This window comes from Aplysia californica, unplaced genomic scaffold (assembly GCF_000002075.1).
Source record: "Aplysia californica isolate F4 #8 unplaced genomic scaffold, AplCal3.0 scaffold00006, whole genome shotgun sequence".
NCBI classification, from domain to species: Eukaryota; Metazoa; Mollusca; class Gastropoda; order Aplysiida; family Aplysiidae; genus Aplysia; species Aplysia californica.
In genome coordinates this window covers 1216958-1239808 of record NW_004797276.1, presented here as the reverse complement: position 1 = coordinate 1239808, position 22851 = coordinate 1216958, and the positions used below count along the sequence as shown (strand labels likewise).

The window sequence follows — 22851 nt, the reverse complement described above, 5'->3', positions numbered from 1 at the left end:
AAATAAAGCTATCTATCCCAAGTTCAGAAATCACTCTTAGTGCGGATATCATTGCATCCTGATATTTTTTCTGGCCATAGGCCCATCAGACCAAGAATAAGAACGGAGTTTACCCTATTGGTACCGGAAGTCAGTCGTAGGTGGGTACTTTCGAAAGATACACAAACAGTGGAGCACTAGAAACACTCAACGTTTCCTCATCCCGATATTTTACAATTTTTATCACTCAAGTCGAAGGACAGGTGACAGATCACGTTAGTGTCGTAGTTAGTCTAGCCCGTTGTCCCTGGTCGACATCATATTAATTTAATTACAGAATTACCAGACAAATAAAACGACATTGCGTGCTATGATGAGTAGTAGAATCTAGATCTACAAATGATGAGAGTAAATTTGTTGCGACGATCTTTTTATAACGAAAGTGGCTATTCTCACCCGCCCGGAAGTTCTCGCAAGATCTACTCCTCCCCTCTTCTCTCTCTCTCTGTCTCTTTCTGAATGGCCACCTCTATTCTCACCCGGTGCGCATTCACCAAATATTGTGTTCACCCTAAACCACAGAATTCTACACTGTGATAACAGAAAAATTGTAGAATTCTGTGCCGTGAACAAACGTTCCATTACAACTGTAGCCTACTAAAAGCGTACAATTTTGGGTGCTTTTTCGGTAGTTCCCACCCCCCCTTATATGAGCGTGACCTACATCTCTATATCTCTAGATCTAGATCTAGATCTAACTATACGTTTGATTCGCGGTGAGCTAAGATATCAAACCTAACAACAGCAAAACATTAAATTGTGGTAAAATTCCATGCCCCCCTGAAACCCCCCTTCCTATTTTTGTTAGGTCAGGGGGGCAAGCCCCCCTGAAACCCCCCTACTCTTAGGGCCAAAACCCGTGAATAACAATTGCGGGGTGGGAACTACCGAAAAAGCGCCCAATTTTGTCTGTGGGCAGTGGAGAGAGAGAGATAGAGAGAGAGGAGTAGCGCGAGAATTTCCGGGCAAAACAAAATGGCGACCCGAGTAGTTCGGCTCGATTCGAAAAGTTAAATAGCTGTAGCATCTTTGTAGACAACCAAATTAATTTACTTTTGTGTTTTAACATCATTTTTAAACTTTGTTTTGGTCAATTTGATCGTCCACACCGATAGACAGTATTCAGAAAGAGACAGAGAGAGAGAGAAGAGGGGAGGAGTTGATCTTGCGAGAACTTCCGGGCGGGGGAGAATAGCCACTTTCTTCTGAATACTGTATATATATATAATTTATATTATAATATAAATCTGAAAATTTATGTTGTGTGACTTTCCCATTAAATGAGGGACAGTTAACATCTTTCCAGTAACCCATCTACTCCCTGTCCCCCAAAACAAAGCCATTCTCTCACCACCCCCGCTGCACACAAGAAGTGAGAAGGAAAACTTGATTGTGGCGGGTGGGGGGGGGGAGGTGGTCTTAGCATGTCAAGTTTGTGTTGCGTTACGTGTATTGACAGTGGTATCATTATCGGTCATTATCATGCTGCTTTGAGAGAAAAAAGAAAGAAAGGGACCAGGAGGCATGTTGAAACAGCCCAAAATTTCTTCAATTTAACCAGATCTGCTGAAATCAATTGTGTTTCTAAGAGAAGTTGCAATGCATTAATAAAGAGAGGGGAAAATGTGGATTTGAAATCTTTTCACATGAACGGGAAATTAGTCTTAAAAGGCTTTGTACTGTTTAAACAAAATCTACAGTTATAGCCTGTCTAAAATCAGTCAAAGTACCATACACTGTATGCAAAGTTATTATTAAGATGTCTCCAAATGACTCTGTCCTGCTTTATTTTCTTCCTTTTAAGCTTAGCTTAATCTTGGTTTTAAAATTGTTTTGCTTGTCAACATAGGAAACATATTGTTACAATTCTGAGACATTTTCTTTTTCCATAGTAGCATCTGAAAAATTGAAATTCACACACACATCGTTTGCATCGTATGTAATTCCAATATATTCTGATGTTTCCAGGATGCTGTACTTAAAACTACTGAATTTTTGCTGGTTGATGATGCTTCAAGTTTAACTGAATCAAAAGTAGCTTTGTCATTCAAGAAAATTTATCTATCTGATTGTTGTTGCACCAAATGCAAAATTGCAGGCTTAGAAATGGCAACGTTGATAAAATCACTTTAGTTTGTATACTGTATTATAATATTATTTGCTCTGTTAACTTTTCTCCTCAGATAAGATATGACCCTGAAAGGAGCTGCAGCTGTGTTTTTGACCTCTCTTCTTGCCCTTCCTATATCGTATACCTTGGACTCTGTGTCCCATACAAAGAGTCAAGGCCTGATATTTCTTTCTAGTTTTGCATCATGCTTGGCTGTTGCAATTGCACCATGGCTGATACTGAGAAACAGGTTGCAGAAAATGGATCCTTTCTTTTACGGTAATACTGCCAGAATGATGTCTTTTTCGTTTAGTTTTAATTTTAGTAAGTGTTTTACGGCACTTGCTGATGTCTTTTTCAAAATCAATACAAAGGAATGTTTATTTCTTAACACTACTTCATGGAGATTAAATTTCTTGGGATTGCCCAGTGAGGACATTCTCCTTTATTGTGATATAATTTCTTGATCATTGTTTGCAATGGAAAGTTATCCTGTACATTTTCGAGGAATTTTAAGTCAGATTCAATAAAAGAGATCTTTCAACTTCCATGTAAAGTATCACTTTGAACTAAACGAAGTATCAGTCTCTTGAAGAACATATGTTTATAAGGTATCCATTTGGGCTATATCTTATTTAACAGTTTCTGTCATTTTCAGCCCTGAGTTTGCTAACATACAGATCGGTTCAGAGCTTGGTCATTGCTTTGGAGAATGATGGACTCATTGCACAATTCATGGGATTCTATTTGAGAGAAGGAGAACCGTACTTAAAGACTGCACACGGCACTATGGTGTCATATTGGGATGGTATAATTCATTACAGTTTGTATTTGATGATTCTGGCTGCTGTATCATGGAAGTAAGTACCTCCTGCTCTACTTGTTTGGTATGTTCAATATTGAAAGTTTCATTGTGATGTTGAAAGGTTTACTTTTTTGTAACACATTAATGTTCATCTTGTAAGGAGTCCATAATCTTAACAGATCTAATAAAATTTTTCAATTTGCTAATGTGGTAAGAAGATACATTTGTCAACAGTATAGGTATATATTTCTTGAAGTCCCATTAAAAAATATGTAGGATATAGTTGTGTTTTAAAATGCTTGTATCAGTTGTACCAGTACTTGCAAAGGTATAACAAGATGATAGTTACTTTAGTGAAGATGTATACTATATATGTTCATTTTTTCCCCCTTCACCTTTCATATTTTTTTAGGTTAATGATTTGGTCAGAGGGCTGTTGATGGATGCCACTATGTAGCTCTATTTGCTTTAATTCTTCTTTATCTAAATGAACAACTTTTGTTTTTCAATTTTCAGTCTCTTTTACTGGACCTATGTGACCTGTCACAGGTTGTTGTTTTTACTTTACTTTTTTTCAGTCAAAGTTTCTATGATGTGGGGCTCTATTGGTTTGGTTCCTATGGCAACGGCAGTCTGATCCTTGTGCTCGGAGTGTTTATGGGTAAGTGGAGTTGTTGGTCAAGAAAGAATGTCTTTTTCTCTATATGTTGCTGTTAAGTTTCTTTTTTTTAAATAATCGTTTACAATCGGCATAGACTGAAAGTGTAAATCTTACACATACTCCAGACTGTATGTTTTAGAATGTGATGTGGTTAGTCATATGATGAATGGATTTGAGCTTTCTGAAGTTATGCCTGTGGGTTTGGCTGACATTGCCAGTTGTAAGATAGTCAATGTCTTTTGCATTCTTTCATGAAAAATGGCTGTACAACCAAAGATCATTCAAATCTCTAATGCATCAACCTTAGTATTTGTGTAGACTGTAATGTTTCTAAGCTCATTCACACTTTATGAAGTTCAGGTATGCTTTTTAGTCCAGGGTGTCTAAAATAAAGAAGACACACCTAAAGGGTAGTATCTCAGACATATCTGCACTAATTTCAACAAACTTCCAACAAAAGACAATTCAACTAGGGTGACGTCAAGTTTGTGAATATGAAGAAAATCAATTTATGTGTGCAAGAAATTAATAAAATTTTAACCAAAATTTGGTGAAACTCATTTTTACTTCTTAAAAGTAGTCAGCCGCAGGGGTGTGATCAGCCCGTTCTGATTTCAGAACAAAGGCTGTAAAATCACTACAGTCAAGCACTAAGATACAAATTTATTAGAGATTTGGTATTACCAAATCAAGGCTTTCCACGTTTCTGGAAAATCAAGATATAGTTTAAAAAGTGCCAGCACTGGAGGTCAACCCGACAGAAAGCAAGTGTGCTTTGCCAAATTTGAGAACATATCGAGTTGGTATTGTCTGTGCCATGTCTCTTTATATCTCTGGTCCCATTGTGATGGTTGAAAGCAGAATAAATTGCAAAGGAACTTGGCCTTGATTTACCCAGCAACAGATGGTTGGATAGGTACAACAGGAGACACAACATCTCTCAAAAAGCTGTGTGCGGTGATTCTGCCTCAGTAAATCCATCGTAAGGATTTTATTATCGACCATTGTACCGTCACAGTCACTACCCTTAATTTTCTTCAATACAATCTCTCTAATTTTTGTTTCGTCTGTTTATCCGAATTATGGATGGTGTTGAACACATTTGTCAATCCCTGATGTATTATGAGGTAAATTTTTTTTCTTGGTGTGTTTTATGGCGCTTACAACTGCATAAGGTCATATTAGCGCGCGGGACACGTTAAATTTATCAGTTAGTCGAAAATTTTGAATTTTGCCCCGGTGGCGGCCGAAGGCTACTCTTATCGATTTTAGACCACCAAGGGATCTTTGACGTGCGCAACTTGCACACAGGCCCTCCGAAATTTTTCGCCCTTGTCTGAGCAGGCTAGGTGTAGATCATTCCTACCAGAAGATCAGGGGTGTGGCTGAAAGACAGCAGTAAGAAAAAGCCAAGGATTAGCAGTAGAAAGGCTGCAGAAGGAGTCAGGAGCCCAGAGGAGGGGGCAAAGGAGCTGGGGGGAGGGGGGGCAGAAAGTGGAGACGAAAGCAGACGACAGAACATTGCTAGAGAGCAGAAAAGGAGGTGAAAGGAGACAATTTTAGAGAAACATTTTTTTGTCTCTACCCGGATTCAAACCCAGGACCTTTGAATGAGAGGCCAACTCCTTTACCTCTAAGCCACGAGAGCCCCCCTGAGTTATATTTACTTGACTGTGCTGTGAAAGGTTTGGAGGTTCAAAGAACTGAGTAAGTACACCCAAGCTCATGCAATTTAAAAGCAATGGGAAATCTGTCCTGCTGTCTTTATCAGAGGCCTGTAAATTAATAAAAGATCTAGAGAGGAGGTTTCAAACCTTCGTCAGTGGTTGACTGAACAGATTTTGTGCCGGAGATGGTTTGACTTTATCCTCACAAAGGGACTATTAAAAGTGACTGATTGGGGTGCATATTTAGAAAGAAGGCTACATGACAAGTTAAGTATAACCAAAATAGGACTAAGATTGTATCTTCATGATCAGAGGAATAGAGGGAAGCCAAGAACAGTGTGGCGGAATTTGGAAGAGGCATATATACCATGAGACTGGGGAAAAACTTGGACACAGCTGGAGAAAAATACACAGGACAGACATGTTTGGAGAGGAAATTTATGATTGTGTACCAATCCGAGAGAGAGAGAGATATATATATATATATTTTTAATCAATGTAGACTACATTTTGTTTTTTTTCTCTTACAGTTTTCTTGTCATAGTCTGTAAATGGTTTTATCAGCTGACTAGAAAGGAAGTTTGTTCAAAGATATGTTAACTTTCTTGTTTATGATTCAACTGATGTCAAAATTGACCGAAAGCTAGAACATTCATCCAGATTACGTTTTTAAAAACAAATTAATTGCTGCTGCTCAACAAAGAGATGGTAAATCTGTTAGCCCCTGTACAGCGTGCTTTTTTAGTTTTGATGTATCTAGAACCAGTCTCCCAAATCGACCTGTTCATGATTTGCTCTGGAAGACGGGATGGAAACAAACATATTTTTCCAAGTGAAAGGTCTATTTTGTAATAGGCTGCAAATTTTGAGTTTTTAGTTCATAGAAAATAAGATTTGAATTCTAAGTGCTGAGTAACACACGGTAGACTGCCTATAAAAACTACATGGTAGACAGCCTGTAAAAACAACGCTCTCTTGGAAAGGTTAAGGTCGTTCGTCATTCGGTGAACCCTAAGGGACTCCTCGTCATTTTACCAAAATTCTGAAGGGGTTTTTGGACTTGAATTTATCGATGATGAAGGGAGAGAGAACCAGCACTTCCAGTAAAGGTAGGGCTGCTCCTCATGACTCCAGAGCTGTTCTGGGCTTGGTCAAAAACCCATTTTGATTACAAGACAGTCTGTCCGACTGAGCTCAATTGGACCCGAAACAATCTGAACCTGAATCCACTGGACTTTCACCCTTGGGGGTGTTTGAAGGACAAACTGTGTGGAAAAACATTCAAAAGTATCCAATACCTGAGAGAAACCATCACACAGGGCTTAACAGAGATTTCTCTCGAGCAGTGTCTATGCGTGATTGTCAATATCACTCAGTGTGTGAGAATTTGCTTTACTCAAAATTGGGGGTGTCTGGAAAATATATCTTGACACTTTGTGGAAGTCACATTTTATTGCTATTGATACATAATAAATCTGGATGGATGTTTGCACCTTTATTCGTAATGATTTTATCTGCATTCTTCTGGACAAACTTTTTTTCTGGTCACCCTGTATATGGGTCTGAATTTTTGCACACTTTGGTTGACAAACCAAACAAGTTGTATGTTGAGTCTCTTTTTCTCATTTCAGGAAAAGATGGAATAAGATCACCTCTTTTCTTGCATTTGCCTTTAGTAGCTTTGTCGCTATGGGCAGCTGTGAGATTTATCAATGAGAAACGCCAAGAATGTAAAACGCTGCAAGCACAGCTAAAGGTAAATTTGTTTTAGTTTGTATGAGCATTAATATGTTAGTAGATGCATATTTGCATATTAACATAGCTAAAACATTATGCTTGCGTTTGTTTAATAGCACATATTCTGATTATTTTGTTAAAGAAAAAGAAGGAACTCATGGAAGAGCCAAGAACGTACATGGATCATGTCGCTTATTTATCATGGTATAACATGAAAGATAGCATTAATGTAGCCTTTGTATTATTCTTTGATTGCCATTCTGATTTCTATTGCTGCCATAAATTATCTCTGCTATGAACATGTCTTTATGGTTCCAGAAGGTATATCATATCTAAGTTTGATAGCATTTCTTCAGTGTTTTATGTTTGATGACTTATGATTTATACGGTGCTGCACAAGGAATATAAGGGTCTTTGAGTTCAATCTTTGTAATACTGTACACCTTTATTTTTTTTATTTCATTTTTCAACCAAAGTAATGTACACTTTGAATATGTTTCTGATTATTCTGAAGAATTTTCTCTTCTTCTTATCATCATGAGCCATGTCTTTTTTATCAGGAAAATGATGATTCTGATGGTATTGCTGTCAGCATTTGGAAAAGACCAGTTGACCTCTGCTTTATCATATTCTTCATCCTCGCTGCTGTGCTGGCTGTTTTCAGATTTATCGTGAGTCATTTGATTATTTGGAGCAGAGTATAAGTATTTAAGCTCAAATTATAAATAGTCTAAATCTTAATAATGCTTATTCACAGTTTCTTGATTGTTTCTAAAATCTTTTTTGTTACAACAAGTCTGAAGTTGTTATACAATATTTGTCTTCATGTTGGAATTTTGTAGATCAGGGTTATCTTTTATGCACTGTTCGCTACCCCTGCTATCTCTTTCAGTTTGAACTTTCAAATCATTAATTGAATATACATGCGTTTGATTGAAATTGTGCTTGACTGTTTGTCATACAGAAGATCTTATGATCACACATAGAGGTAATTATTGTTGTGACTGCGTGAGTATTCTACTACAACTTATGGAGAGATAAAATGTGACTTCTGATTAAAAATGTGGACTTTCTAAAGGGCATCTACAAGATGTTTTTTCGTTGGTATGTGAAGGGGTATATGCAGTTGTATATTGTTTTGCAGGCTGCTTTTGGAGGAAGCTGTGACCTTATCAAGCAGTACACAGATAAAGTGGAGCCATATCTTGCTGATCCTTTGCCCTACTCAAAAGCTCAGGTGAGGGTGAAGTAACAACCATTGAATTACTCTGCATGATTTAAAAATATGTAAGGTTTGAAGCATTCAGAAGTATAAAAATGTAATTTTTAATTGAAAATGAAAAAGATGAAATTGTTTCTCAGATTGGAGAAGATTATGGAAAATTCTAACTACAATTTTTTGTTGTTGAAAATATGCTTAGATTTGCATCAAAATTTATGAAATTTGCTTTTCTCTGTATCTGAGAATGCTAAATTTTTTAGGAGCTATTGTAAATAAATTCAATAGAAATGTCAGTACCTGAGCCTAACATATTCTTACAGCCCTTTAAAGTTCTTTATTACAAAGAATACCTCACATTTTGGTCAATTCAAAGTTTTTGCTTCCAGTATGACAGTTTAAGTACAGCTTTTTATGGGTACACGGTCAATATGTTGAATAGTATAAGTCTTTTAATGCAGTCTCATAGGCTTTGGAAAATTTGTTAGATCATGATGGCTTTCTGTTTCTGATGTGAGTGAGGCAGACATAATGCTGAAAAGAAATACATGCATTTACTTTAGGTGAACCAAAGGCTTTGTAATACCACTGAACCTGTTCTTATGGTCAGCATGCAAAGATAAAATAAGTGGAAAGTAATATGTTCTACCTTGACTATTCTCATGCTGTTGTCTTCTGGCTGTTACCTGTTACAAGTCTTTCTACTCAATTCCTATGCAGAGCCTACCTACAACAATGGTTAGTTTTGCAGTCTTCGATAACGATCAATTTGTAAGACATTAGTTGAAACATCCAGCAGGCACAGTGTCTTGACAAATTACATTGGAGTAGACAATTGTACCACTTTTTGTTGTAGTGTGCATTTGCTCTTTTTTTCCATTTTAAAGTTATTCTTTTTTGACAGTATAATCTTGCTTGCAAATGCAGTTTCTGGGACACTTGAATAGACAAAAAGGTCTTGAACATCTAGCTCTCACAGGCAAAATGAAGGCAAATGAGGCAGGGCAACTTACTTGGAGATCCTTCACAGATGGGTCACAAGGCGTGATCAGGATAATGTTGCTTTTTGAACACCATCCGAGCAAAGGAACAAATGGAGAACCACGATCTGTGTCTGTGGCAGATCTGGCACTTCATGATGATGATCTTGCTTATTTTGCTCTCTCATGATATCATACACCTTGACTATTTTAAGATGTTTTACCTTTTCTGCAGTGCATGGTCCACATGCTTTATTTCATCCCATACTACGGACTCAACATTTACGGCTTACTGTGGCCAGGTCAAGCTTGGATGCCCATTTGGTCACTAGTCTTTGCAGGTGCTGCAGGGCAGGTGTGTAGGCATATATTTCCTCTTTGAGTAAGATGATGTCTTATTAACACAATTCTGCTTTAAAAAAGTTTTTTCTTTGAACAGCTTCAGGGTTGTGCTCTGGTGTATACATATATATTTTGTTTACTTTATGCGACAGTTCAGATTCTATAAAGAAGAAACAAGTTAGGAACTGTTATTTGAAGTATGAAAATGTCCCTCCCGTTGATGGAGCTTCTTCTTAAAAAAAGAAATTGGTAAATATTAACTGGCAAGGGTAATGGCCCTTGGGTAGCTTCATTTTCTGATTGTGACTTTCTCCCATCTTTGATGTCACATCATCATCATCATTGCCTTTTTCACCCTGGATCAGGATATAGGCCACGAACAAACGCTTTCCACCATTCCCTCTCCTGGGCGAGTCGCTTGATGTCATTCCATGTCTTCCCACTTTTCTGTACATCCATTTCCGTGACTCTTATCCAGGTTCCACGTGGTCTTCCCCTTGATCTTTTACCCTGTGGATTCCAATCTAACACTTTGATGTCACTTGGGGGATGGAAGAACATAAGTCAATTGTAGAGTGGTTTTGACACTAATAATGAAAATAGTGACGATTAAGAATAGCATTTTCTGTGTGATTGAAATATTTGTGCCATCAGAATCACGTTGTCACTCCTATGCTTATATTATAATGTACAATCGGGCCACCTGTATAATATGGCCACCTGTACATATAATACAGCCACCTGTACGGGCCGTCATAATCCATTAATTTGTCGTTATTGTTAGTTTCTCCAATGAATGTTTACCCAACCAAAACAAAACTTTCTTACACCCCCACCCCCTTTTTCAAAAGAAAACAGCAACCCTTTAGAACTAGCCTCATAGCAGTTCTGAGCCAGAGTTCAACACCGGTTTGGATCTCAGAACGGTTTGGTTTGCTTTCTGCATTATGATCAGTCCTGCCTAAGACGGCCACCTGCGTTATACGGTCACTTTTCTCATTGGCATTGGGTTTCCGTTTTAGACAGGCTCGACTGTAGTTTATTTTGTGGGATAGCTGCAGATTTCTTCAGGTCCAGTAACAGTATGTGTTTTATTTAATTATAAGGTACCACTTTTGTTTTTATTTCTCGTATTTTTTATCCTTCTTTTTTCAATTTTTTGTTTTTTTTATAATATTGTTGCAAACATCATGGCCATGTGTCTCTTGACTTTGAATATAGACACACGAATAAGAACAGTCAATGTATGCTTTCTAAACTTTCTCCTTTATCATGCATGTTGTGCTTTGTTCTTTTGGAGCATAATCCAAGTGGAATTGGTTTCTTTTTTTCATATTCTACAATGAGAAGTGAAGTTCACATATTCTTGTATTTGTCATTTTTTTAAACATAGTGTTATTTTCAGTATTTAAGGCTTAAAGTTACCTTGTTTCCTCATTTGATTGTGGAGAGGCCTTAATTTCTTTTTCTGACATATACAGATATCAAATTTTTATGTTCAATTTGACTTAACACTTTGCCTTCTCGGGACATCAATTGGTGATGGTAAAAAGCCATCCCTTTCCCCTGTGGGATGCTGATTGGCGATGGTGTGATCTATAAGCAACAAAAATGGTGTAGCAATGATCTCCTTTTTGATGTGTGCACTTGTTAAAGTTATAATTCTCCCCCCCCCCCCACCACCCACCATGGCAGTGCTACTGACTGAAGTGTCTTTAGGCCATTCCCAAAAGGGGGGACATTTCTCGTTCAAGCACAGTAGAATTGTAAATGTGCTGATTCTTCATGTCACGCTCATATACTGTGCCTGATTTACAACAGGGAACTGCTGCTTTTTCTTTCCTAATCCTTACGAGGTCGAAATTCAGTTTGTTTACAACAATTGGAGTGAATCTTATTGAAAATGTTGAGTAGACTTAGCATGAATGCTGCTTTACTCTTACGCCATGATGAGAATTTGAGTGATAAATGTGGTAGATCTAATGTTTTCTGTTCCTTATTCTAATTCCTTATTTAGTGAACATGCAATGACCACGTTCAATTTTCTCTATTATACTGAAAATTTCATAATGGTTGGGGTATTTTTGCCGAGATACAGGTTTAGTACTGGTGTAGCCCATCTGCATCCTGGTACGTAGGGCCTAGGGACAAAGGTTGTGTGCTCTGCGCGCTGCGTGGGTGGAAAGTGTTTTAGTTAAAGAACGTCTACTTTTATCTCTTTCCCCAGGGCCAAGTGTCATATATTGGCTCATCATTCCACTACAGGACTCCTTATATACACAGAGTGCCTCAGACTGCCTTTGCTCGCAGCATCTTTTGGCTTGTCAATGGTGCCATGTTAGTTGTGCCTCATCTCGTAGCCTATAGATGTCAGAGCAATTGGCAGTTCTTTCTTATGGACTCACAGACGGAAAAAGTGGAGGATGTGTCGAACTCACCCAGCAATGGAAGTGTTTCTGGGAAGAATGTTTCCAAGAAAAACGAGTAAACCTGTTCAGTATTCCACTTTTATTTCTAGGACATGAAATTCATTGGTTTTTGTTTACATTTAGAAGTGCAGGATTCTTTTGAGAGTGACTTGTTTTCAAACAGCAGACTACAACTTAAAATTGACTCTAGCTGAAAGATCATGAGATGTGATAGAGTTTTTTTTTTTTTTGGTCTGTGTGCATTCTGTTCAAATTGAATGAAAGGTTGGACACAAAAAAAGCAATGAATTGAATTAAAGTAATATTTATCTTTGTCTCCTTTTCTATCATCCTTAACTGCAAAGTCCATTGTAATTTCTTGCATTTGTATTTATTTCTATTTATTTGTTTTCCTACTTAAAGGAAACTTAATTTTGTGATGAGCATGATTTGCTGTTGTCTTTTACTATTTCATTAAAATTGACTCAGCGTGTTCGGGTCTCTAGGTTATGATATCAGATCTGCTCTGTCGAAACCGAAAGAGGTGAGGGAAGTTGAAGCGTCTTTTTGAAAACCAGCAAGATGATAGCAATAGCAGGATTTCTCTGTTCTTGATAGTGTGGATGATATGACTTGAAGAGCTTTACCTTTTTAATTCTGCATTGTTCATGCTTTTCTTTGTCTGTGTTAAGTCATTTCAGCGTTCAATGCTTCTGTTTCTTTTCTTAACTCGATTCTGGGCACAAGATGTTAGATTTTTTTTGTAACAAGCGTTACATTTTTTTACAAGCACAGTCGAACCTGCCTTAAAGGAAACCTGTGTAAAACGGAAACCTGTCTTAACAGAATCTCCCGGCTCCCCCCTTGATATATATCTCTTTAATTTCCTGTATAAAACGGAAATCTGTCCAACATGGAAACAGAAAGAAAAATCCACTCCCTTCCATGATGGGTTTTACCTGTCTAAGATGGAAAATGCTTGCTCGCTCAGTGCTGATTTGAAACAGAACTTGCAAGTTTGGTTCCGCCGGCTCTAAACTTAAACGCTATGCCGTTGGGCGAGGAAGGGGAGTAGGGGTGTAATTGGGGGTAGATGTTAACCAATCTCTATATGAGCCTTGGGCATGCAGAAGGTCAGGGTTCATGGAGGTGTGGGTGTTATATCTCATGAATGCAAGTGAAAGTGCTAGAGTAGCGAGGCTCTACGGAAACTTTCCTGGGTAGCCAGAAGCCAGAGGTACGATATTAGTCTGACCAATGCCTGCCACCGTGATCGTACGCCCAGCCGAGAAAAGAGTTCCTCGAATCCTTGTTACATGGCAGTGAGGGGTGGCATTGGTTGACTGTGCTTGTTATATTTGTGGGTGGGGCTAAGGGTGGAAGCAAAGGAGATGTTTAAATGTCTCAAACAGTGGTCCTATAAAATGCAAGCACTGATGGTAATTGGATAAGTAAGACTGACCCATGTCGTTATCAGAGAGGATAGCAGTTGAGAGGTGAGAAATTTTGACCACTGCTTGCCGACCGGACAAGCGACCCTTGATCCCACTGACTGGGCTTTTGAAGCCACTCTCCATCACCCCCTCCTAAATTGACCTGTCTAAGAAGGAATTTTTTTCAGGCTCCCTTGCGATTCCGTTTTACACAGGTTCAACAGTACTTTTTTTTTATTTCTGCGTATTAGTTTGTTTACTGTGACTTGGGGCTTAGGAAAGTACACAGGGTATTGGAAAAACTTCTGACCCCGGATATCTTTTTGTATGAAATGCTATAAATATCAGCACTATGTACCCAGGATTTTTTCTCTGCTGTGAAACAAATTGAGAGCTAGTGAGAGGCCCATAGAGTTCCCAATTGTGCAGGGTTGAGCTAACTGCTGAGACAGTTGTGGAAAAGTGGGGGGGGGGGGAGATGGACTATTCATGTAATCAATAGGATGTGTAAAGTGGTAGACCTACATTCTTTTGCTCTCTTCCATGAATCAACATCTGATTGCCTGAATCAAATTTTTATTCTCCCAGCAAAGTGTTTTTAGCTAGCGTGCATTATAATTCATTGTAGAATATCAAAATTAACCCAGCCTGTTCATCCATATCCATGACCCTAAGGAATTGGTTTCGATAAAGCCTCATATCCTGAGATTTTTGCTGGTTCGATCAGTGAGTAAAATTGTGCTTTTTGCTGATGCTCTTCCTTTTTGACTGAAAATAGTAATGACTGGAAGCAATTTTCTTCCAAATTGTTTTCGAAGTCTAATAATAGCAAATAAAAGTTGAGTGGTTGAGGGAAATATATTAAAGAGGTTTTTTTTGTGTATTTGATATCTGAGGATGGGAAAATTGTTTGCTTTTCTTCCCTGGTTAAGATGCATAGGGAACGTTATGATAGCTATAGCATGTAGAAATGAGTTTTATTCAATTGTCTTTGCTTTGCAACTGAAAATCATTATTTTAATAAGTTGTGATCCGAGTCCTTAGTATTTTTAATTTCAAGTTATATTTCAGGGTTTGATCTATAATCAAGTGCTTTGTTGACTTTTTTTTATGGATTTGCACTGCTGTTGCAGCATGGTCTTTTTTTTAACCTTCTATAGTTGGAAGTAGATTTTAAAAGTTGCAGGAGAAAAATGTGGTACATTGTGCCTAGTCATATTATATTTATTGGATGATACAATGTTATGAGTCCTTTTGGCAGCTATTATATAGCTCATGTCTCATAGAGCTGTGTTGGCGCTTATATTTTGTGAATCTCCGAGTCTAATGTATTTTTCCCTTATGTGTGCCAAGGTGTGCACTGTAAATAATATACAGAACATGTGTCTGGATTTTCTACTTCTACTGTTGGCATTATACTTTTAACTTTGTGTTTGATGTGCATGTATTAGCTCATAAAGTTTTGGGCGGAGGGAGTTATCGCTATTTTCTCAACACTTTCCTCGTGTACAGGTAGCTGAGCCATTCAGTGGAAACACAGTATTTTGACTCATGTTTTTGAAAAGGGAACTGTTAAGTCAATTTCCGTGCTACTGGCATAAACTTGGTATCAATGGAAAGAGAATTGAATAGAGAATCTAAATCAATACTACCACTACCAGCTCTCTCCAGATCTAGATCTAAAGAATCAGAGCTGGTTGATGCTGTTTTAGTGGTATGCCCAGGTCTAAGTCTACGTCTGATTTGGAGTGGTGGTGCTTTCACACAATGAGCATAACATTGTTTTTTCCTCTATAGTCAAAGGTTGGTTACCAAAATATTCAGAAATGACAAAACTTTATTACTGGGAGTAGAAACCCTTAGTGAGCCGTTGCAGATTTTAAAAAACTATCTGATCGCAAGTTAACTGAACATGTAAATGTGCATTCCGCAAGGAAAGGTTGGATGGATGGCAAACACAAGCTGATGTGCGTTCCACAAAGAATGGTGAGGTAGCCCAAAACACATATTATATATATTATTTATATATATATATATATACGTGCATTCTGCAAGGGAGTGTTAAAGCTTGTTCAATTTTCTTGCTTTTGATTTTCAAAAATGGTAATCATTATTCAAACAAAGTTAAGATATTTGCATTTGAAGGGGGTGGGGATCACCTGGTGTCAGTAAAATTAGCCTGTCTTTGTGAAATGGAATGTGTAAGGTCTTGTCCTTTTACCCCTGTTTTTGTCTTTGGAGAACTGAAATTTGTCATTATATCGATTTGGTTAACTTAAAAAAGTATTCAGGCTTACCCTGCTTTTTTGGCTATCAACCAAGGATTGAATTGTCTCAGATATTTTGCATTAAATAGACTTTATGAACAGTTTGAAAACTCAGTTTTTATGTTTTCTAGTTATAATTTTCTAAATTGTCGTCCTCCTTACACTTACACTGACAGACACTTTGATCGATTTGGTGCTGTGTTAACTCAGTTGGCATCATGCTGGATTACGGAATGGATAGCCCTGGTTCGAATCCCAGACTGGGCGTTCTTGAACTTTGGTCATTTTGTGGAGTTTTCAAGGCTCTCAACCCATTTGGCTCGGTCCTATCGGAGACGGACGTTAAATTCGGAGGTCTTACCTCTTAAATTATAACCCAGTAGTATTGATAGGGGCATTAAACCCATAAACTTGCTCTCACACTTTGATTTGCAAAACTCGTGTCCACATGACCCACACATGCACAACCAGCACATTTCATATGATGAGTTATTACAATAAGAGTAAGAAGCTCATCTCACATCATTCACTTTACAGTCGTTGGCCCAATACTGACGCTGCCTTTTTGTGTTATGTGCTTATGGTCTCATTGTTTGCTTTTATTTTAAAAGATTGTCTACAGCGGTCTCAAATTTTTCCCAGTTTTGCCACTTTTGGGTGACATTCATTTTTGTTTTAGTGTAACTCTTTCCTCTGTTTATCAAAGCTATCGACTGATTTTTATGTAAGGTGAATTTCCAGTGCAAAATATGCTTCAGATGTATGTTTGTCCAAAGTGTTAAAAATATGATAATTAAATTGTGTTATATGGATTAACATCAGGTTTTGTTACTGTTGTTCTTTCAGTGTAAGAATGTTTCATTTACAGCTTATTTATACAGCGGTATTGATGATAGCCTCGTGTTTAGGCTACCAGATTCGTAATCGTGAGATTGTGGGTTTTGGGGTTCGAGCCTCAGGTCGTTCCGATGTTGTGTCCTTGGGAAAGGCACTTTACACGAATTTCCCACTTGGCTCTGTCCTTTTGGAGATGGATGTAAAACTCGGAGGTCCCACCTCTTAAATAACCTAACAGTGTTGATAGGGGCGTTTAACCTCATACATGTACACACACACACACACACACACACACACACACACACACTCACAGACACATGCAAACATGGGTGGTTGGTTGGTGCTCTGGTGTGATTTGCTTCTTCTTTTTTATCAACCATCTATCGTCCTTATCTCCCCTCCTTCCTTTTTATGTTTGTTACTCTCTTGTAACACCTCTAATCTTCTGGCGCTCATAAGACCTTATGCAGTTGCGAGCAGCGTAAAACCTCTACTTAAACTAAAACACGTGAAAACAGTTTTTCTCTTTCTTCCTTTCTCTCTCTTTTTATCTCACTTAGCCAGTGTTTATAGTAGTAGTAGTAGTGGCGGGTTTTGAGAAACGAGCCCTCGAGGAATCGCACGCCTGGTCTGAACCGCGCGAGACCGCGCAAGTAATATGGCACACTCTTTTATGTAAGCCTACATGACATAGTCAACGCGTGTCACGTGCATGTATGGCGCTGCTGCTAATTTGCCGCCTGGTGGGTAAGGTTACCAGAAACAACTTTTATTTTTTGACGCGCGTTTCGCGCCAGGATGTACAGTTGGTTACTTACCAACTTTTGTTCCTGTGAGATCACTGTAGCAACTGGGCTAGTCGTAATTCGTGCAACGCTCTTGGTAGAAGATTCTACCTTCTTCAAAATGTAGTCAAATGTACTAAGATTCATTCATGTATAACAATGAAATCTCTCTGGGTAAACCATCAATCTGTCCCCGAGGTTTTATGCACCTCGCATAATTTAGCCAAATTTGATCATTTTTTGCATAATTTCTGATTTTTTTTCCTTTATCATTCTTTGTTTAAAATTAACAGTATCGCAAATTAATTTTACATTTTTGGGCTCAGTTTGCATAATTTCAGAATTTATTTTTGGGCATAAAACCGCGAGGACAGATCAATTGGTCTTGCTTTGTTAATCTCGTAAATGCTACTTGTCCTCCTTCCAATGCCCGGTAGAAGAAACCTCGTGAAACTGCCGTCTACCAACAAAAAGTCTTCTTCAAAGGAGGAAGCCGTATCATTGTCTGTATTGTAGCAGTACAACGATTGTGCTGTTCCCGCTTTGTACACCAAACTCGGCAACGGGGCTCTCGTGACCAAGAGGTTAAGGCGTTGGCCTCTCATTCAAAGGTCCCAGGTTCGAATCTGGGTAGTGACCGAAATTTTTTAAAGCTAAAATTGTTTCGTTTCACCTCCTTTCCTGCTCTCTAGCAATGTTCTGTCGTCTACTTTCGTCTCCTCTTTCTGACACCCCCCACCTCCTTTGCCCCCTCCTCTGGGCTCCTGACTCTTTCTGCAACCTTTCTACTGCTTCTCCTTGGCTCCTTCTTACTGCTGTCTTTCAGTCACACCCCTGATCTTCTGTTAGGAAAGATCTACACCTAGCCTTCTCGGACAAGGGCGGGGGGCGCTCGTGGCCTAGAGGTTAAGGTGTTGGCCTCTCCTTCAAAGGTCCCGGGTTCGAATCCGGGTAGCGACCGAAACATTTTCTTCTCTAAAATTGTCTCCTTTCACCTCCTTTCCTGCTCTCTAGCAATGTTCTGTTGTCTGCTTTCATTTCCACTTTCAGCCCCCATCCCCTCACCCCCTTTGCCCCCTCCTCTGGGCTCCTGACTCTTTGTGCAGCCTTTTTACTGCTACTCCTTGGCTCCTCCTTACTGCTGTCTTTCTGCCACACCCCTGATCTTCTGTTAGGAAAAATCTACACCTAGCCTTCTCGGACAAGGTCGAAAAATCTCGGAGGGCCCGTGTGCAAGTTGCGCACTTTAAAGATCCCTTGGTGGTCTATAATCGATAAGAGTAGGCGTCGGCCGCCATCTGGGCAAAATTCAAAATTTCCTACCAACTGAAAATATTAGGTGTGTCCCGCGCACTCATATGACCTTAAGCAGTTGCGAGCGCGGTAAAACACTTTACAAAAACAAAAGGACAAGGGCGAAAAATCTCGGAGGGCCCGTGTCCAAGTTGCGCACGTTAAAGATTCCTTGGTGGACTAAAATCGATAAGAGTAGGCTTCGGCCGCCACCCGGGCAAAATTCAAAATTTCCTACCAACTGAAGAAAGTTTAATGTGTCCCGTGCGCTCATATGACCTTATGCAGTTGCACGCGCTGTAAAACACTTTAAAAGAAACCCAAAAAAAACAAACTTGGCTACAGATTAGGGGCGAGTTTTCCGTCGCGATTTAAACCCTGGCGCGGCAACCCGCCACCCGCCGCCACTGTAAATGAAACCTTACTCTCTCTCTCTCTCTCTCTCTCTCTCTCTCTCTCTCTCTCTCTCTCTCTCTCTCTCTCTCTCTCTCTCTCTCTTTCTTTCTCTCTCTCTCTCTCACTCTCTCTCTCTCTCTCTCTCTCTCTCTCACACACACACACACACACACACACACACACACACACACACACACACACACACGCTCGAGCACCCGCACATTCACCACACAATACACACACAAACACACGTACTCTTGCACATAATCGTATACTTGCAAAACACGTCTTTATGAACTGGCTTACATAGGCATACGCTTTTTAGAATAACGCTAAACACATAAGCAGACACTCATAATGTCATAATATTATTATCACAACATTCTGACAGTGGCGTCTGGGGAGGGGGCCTACAGCTTCAGTTCCGTCTGCTTTTCTTCACTATAGTTAACTTCTGTGACTAAAATCAAAACAAAACATTTTGAAAGTAATAAAACATATAAAGCATTCCGATAAAACGAGAAAATCCACGAACACCCAAACAAAACTTCGCAGCATAATAACTTGAAAAGTGATCTGATTGGTTTAGGTGTACACTACTATTGTTACGACTATAATTATAGCTCCGTCCAATCAGGCGCTTCTTCCGTTCGATAGAATGAAATTTCATTGGTTTGTCCCTTAAGCCCCAGCGCTTAACTCACAGACTGAATATCGTAGGGGTACATGTATTGGCAATGCATGTCTCAAGGCTTTTTTGAGCATGTCAACTGTTAATGATCTCTTGTGTGTGTACTATGTTCACTTGTGTTCTGAGTGAGGAAATGAGACTGACAAATAAGCAAGCGCCCTTATAATGTTTCAGCAAGTTGTGGTAGTTTTAACTTGGAATCTGTTTGTTCTTCATTGCCGCAATGTATCGTTCAGAATGCTTTATATTGAAATTTCGCTCCAGTTCTTTATTACGTGAAGCTAATATTATTGTCAAGAAACTGGGGCCACATCAAACAGCAGAATTTTTGCATCATGTTGTGGATTGAAAGCTAAAGAGATTATGAATCATGAATGGTTCATCATCAAGGATGCACCGTTCAACCCAAAAATAATCGGCAAATTTGCTCAAGATAGAAACCAAAGGACACAAATCATGTAGGCCTACACGTTTAAAGAAGCACAGGTGTGTCCATTTTCCCTGGTTTCAAATGTGGTATTGCTACTGACAAGATTATGGTACCTTTGAATCGATTTATATATTTTCATGTTTCTTTTCATATGCGTCATTGTGTCGGTAACCTAGTGATTAATAAGACCCGTAATCGTGAGACTGCGGGTTCGCGGGTTTGATCCTCAGTTCGGTCCGACGTAGTGTCCTTGGGAAAGGCACTTTACACGATCTCCCCTTTTGACTCGGTCCTTTCGGAGATGGACGTTAAACTCGGAGATCTCGCCCCTTAAATAACCCAATAGTGTTGATAGGGGCGGTAAACTTATACCATATCACCATTTTCATGTGCATTTTTCACTGCCTTTTTGTTTGTTTGTTGTTGTACACATGTAATTAAGCATCCTTTCTAATTTGAGTGATCTCAATGTTTTGTCACGGCCAGCCCCTCCCTCTGTACAATCCACCCGACGCCACATTATTCTGACAATATGCACATCACATTAAGAGTACTGTGAATAAGAAGGACAAACAATCGAGAAAGATTTTCACGAGGTATGTTTTTGAATAAATTCTAAACTTTGCGTCCGGCTTTGTAGCTCTATCCCTCAAATGTTGTGGGGGAGAAGCCTAGATTGAGCTAGCGGTAGAAGGCCTCCTGTGAGGTTTTGACCTCCTTGCCTGGTGCTCTCCTTAAGAAACTGATCTCCTGATATTTGAGATCATGGTGGAACATAATACATTTGAACGAGATTGCAGGGGGGGGGGGGGCAACAAATCATATCATAGAAAACAACATTGTAAGTAATTCTATCTGTTGTACGAAGCCAATGGAGTTTTCAAAAAAAAATCACGGGCGAAATTGTCGTTCTTCTCATTATATGTGAATCTTGCGGTTTGGTTTTGAAAGCACAGTAGTTTTAATTTAAGATGTTCGTGTTAGGGAGGTTTGTTAAGAGCGAGTTGCAGTTATTCGTGCAGGAGAACACGTTAAGTGAAGGAACATTTTTCAGTCAGCATTTATTTAAAGATACACACAATTGTCCGTCTTCTCACTGTATAGAAATTTGCATGAATGAGAAATGTGATGATCCATTTACGAGGTGGAGTCAAAAAGTAATGCAAGTTCGTTCATAACTTAAAAGAAAAAAGAAAGCACTTGCATTTATCATAATTCAAGTTGAAGGGGATCATCTGATGATCATATTTCTATTTTTCAACACAATCTTCATTCCATTCGATATCCACTATCCACCTTTTACTTTTACTAAGAAGACCACGTACGCCAGCTTCGTAAAACTGAACAGCCTGGTCTTTTATGGTAAAAACACAGAGGATCGTCCTTTCCTCCCTTTTCGCCTCCTCAAAAATATGTGAGGAAAGGAAGGCGAATGAGTTGGGATATGACGCGACTGAGTGGATTCGCCTTCCTTCACTCCTGGTTTTTTTTTCAGATCTAAAAATGACAGCTTTGAAGTTGATATTCTAGTACTGGTTGAAATGAAGACGTCAAAATTACTAGTACATCTAACTTCTTCTGCAACTTTTTCCTCTTCAGCAGTTACATAATTTCTGTTGCAATAGTACTTGTCTGTCTTGTCATTAAGGACTGGTCTTTTTTCTACAGATTTGATCAACATTTTTTTGTCCATGATTTCTAATTCAGTTCTAATCGATCAAGGTACAAAATCAAAATGATGAAAGGCAACACATAACGATACTAGAATGAATGCGAACAAAATTTAAGGGCAGCCCTTAGTTGGAGATCCCTCACATTTTTTGGCCGTTTGGGGGAGGTGTGGGGTTGACCCGAAAGGGATGTAACTTGTAAAACGAACCCACGGCTGCGCGTGCAACGCATGTAGATTAAAATCACCATTCGCCAAAAAAAAGGGAAGTGAGAACAATACCCCCCAAAAGGGTGGGGAAGGCGAACCCACTGTGTTTTCATGTTAGCAATTTTTTTTTACAGCAGTCTTGATTTCTCCATCATTTCCATAGTACTGACCCCTCAATTGTTTTTTCCTAGGACTGAAAAGGTGAAGGCTTGAAGTTGCTAAATCAAGAGAATAATCAGGGTGTGACAATGTTTTCCATCCAAATGAGGTCATTGTCTCCCTTGTTTTGTACTTGCATGCATGTGGGAAATGTCATAGTGGAAAAACACCCTTTACAATTACAACTTTGATCTGACTCTTCGAATTCTCGCTTTCAGTCGTTTCAATGTAGGCTTCAGAATTGACAGTTGTTACAGACGCTTCGAGAGTCCCAAAACACGGTTGGCATGATTTTTCCAGCTGCTTTTTTAGGACGATGCTTGTCTGACAGCATATGGATACCTCTTACTCTTCTTCCGGTCCAATGCTGAAACGTTTGACCCACCTACAGAGTAAAAATCTAGAGCTTGGTCCTTGTAAACAGTTTGAAGTCTCTTTTGGGTGTTACCACAAGTTGCAGGGTTGTGCATGATGACCAGCTCACTGACAGCTTTGACATCAAGACTGGTGTGAGACACGGATGCTTACTATCACCGTTCCTCTTCATATTGGCAGTCGACTGGCTGATGAAGGAAACCATCAGAGGACACAGAAATGGTATACAGTGGACACCGTGGACACAGTTGGACGATCTGGATTTTGCAGACGACTTGGCGCTTCTGTCGCACACCCAGGAACAGATGCAAGCAAAGACTTCAGTATTAAACAGCATA

General features: G+C 39.1%; 1 protein-coding gene across 2 annotated transcripts; it reads left to right on the top strand.

Moving 5' to 3' along the window:
* Positions 1 to 150: 150 nt before the first annotated feature.
* On the top strand, positions 151 to 12794 carry LOC101851686 (transmembrane 6 superfamily member 1). 2 transcript variants are annotated; one of them, XM_005089421.3, is made up of 9 exons: positions 151 to 242; positions 2223 to 2428; positions 2808 to 3009; positions 3533 to 3615; positions 6914 to 7038; positions 7580 to 7690; positions 8164 to 8256; positions 9454 to 9573; positions 11788 to 12794. In XM_005089421.3, exons 2-9 carry the CDS (start codon positions 2230 to 2232, stop codon positions 12046 to 12048), a joined length of 1194 nt encoding a protein of 397 aa, XP_005089478.1. In that variant the 5' UTR covers positions 151 to 242; positions 2223 to 2229; the 3' UTR covers positions 12049 to 12794. The 2 variants fall into 2 exon arrangements, with proteins under 2 accessions (XP_005089478.1, XP_005089477.1); XM_005089420.3 differs by having other exon boundaries at positions 151 to 254.
* Positions 12795 to 22851: the final 10057 nt, after the last annotated feature.

Coding starts and splice junctions, on each gene's coding strand:
- LOC101851686 (XM_005089421.3), top strand. CDS start 2,230: ATGACCCTGAAAGGAGCTGCAGCTGTGTTTTTGACCTCTCTTCTTGCC. Junction 7,039..7,579: donor CGCTGCAAGCACAGCTAAAG/GTAAATTTGTTT, acceptor CTTTTTTATCAG/GAAAATGATGATTCTGATGG. Junction 8,257..9,453: donor TGCCCTACTCAAAAGCTCAG/GTGAGGGTGAAG, acceptor CCTTTTCTGCAG/TGCATGGTCCACATGCTTTA.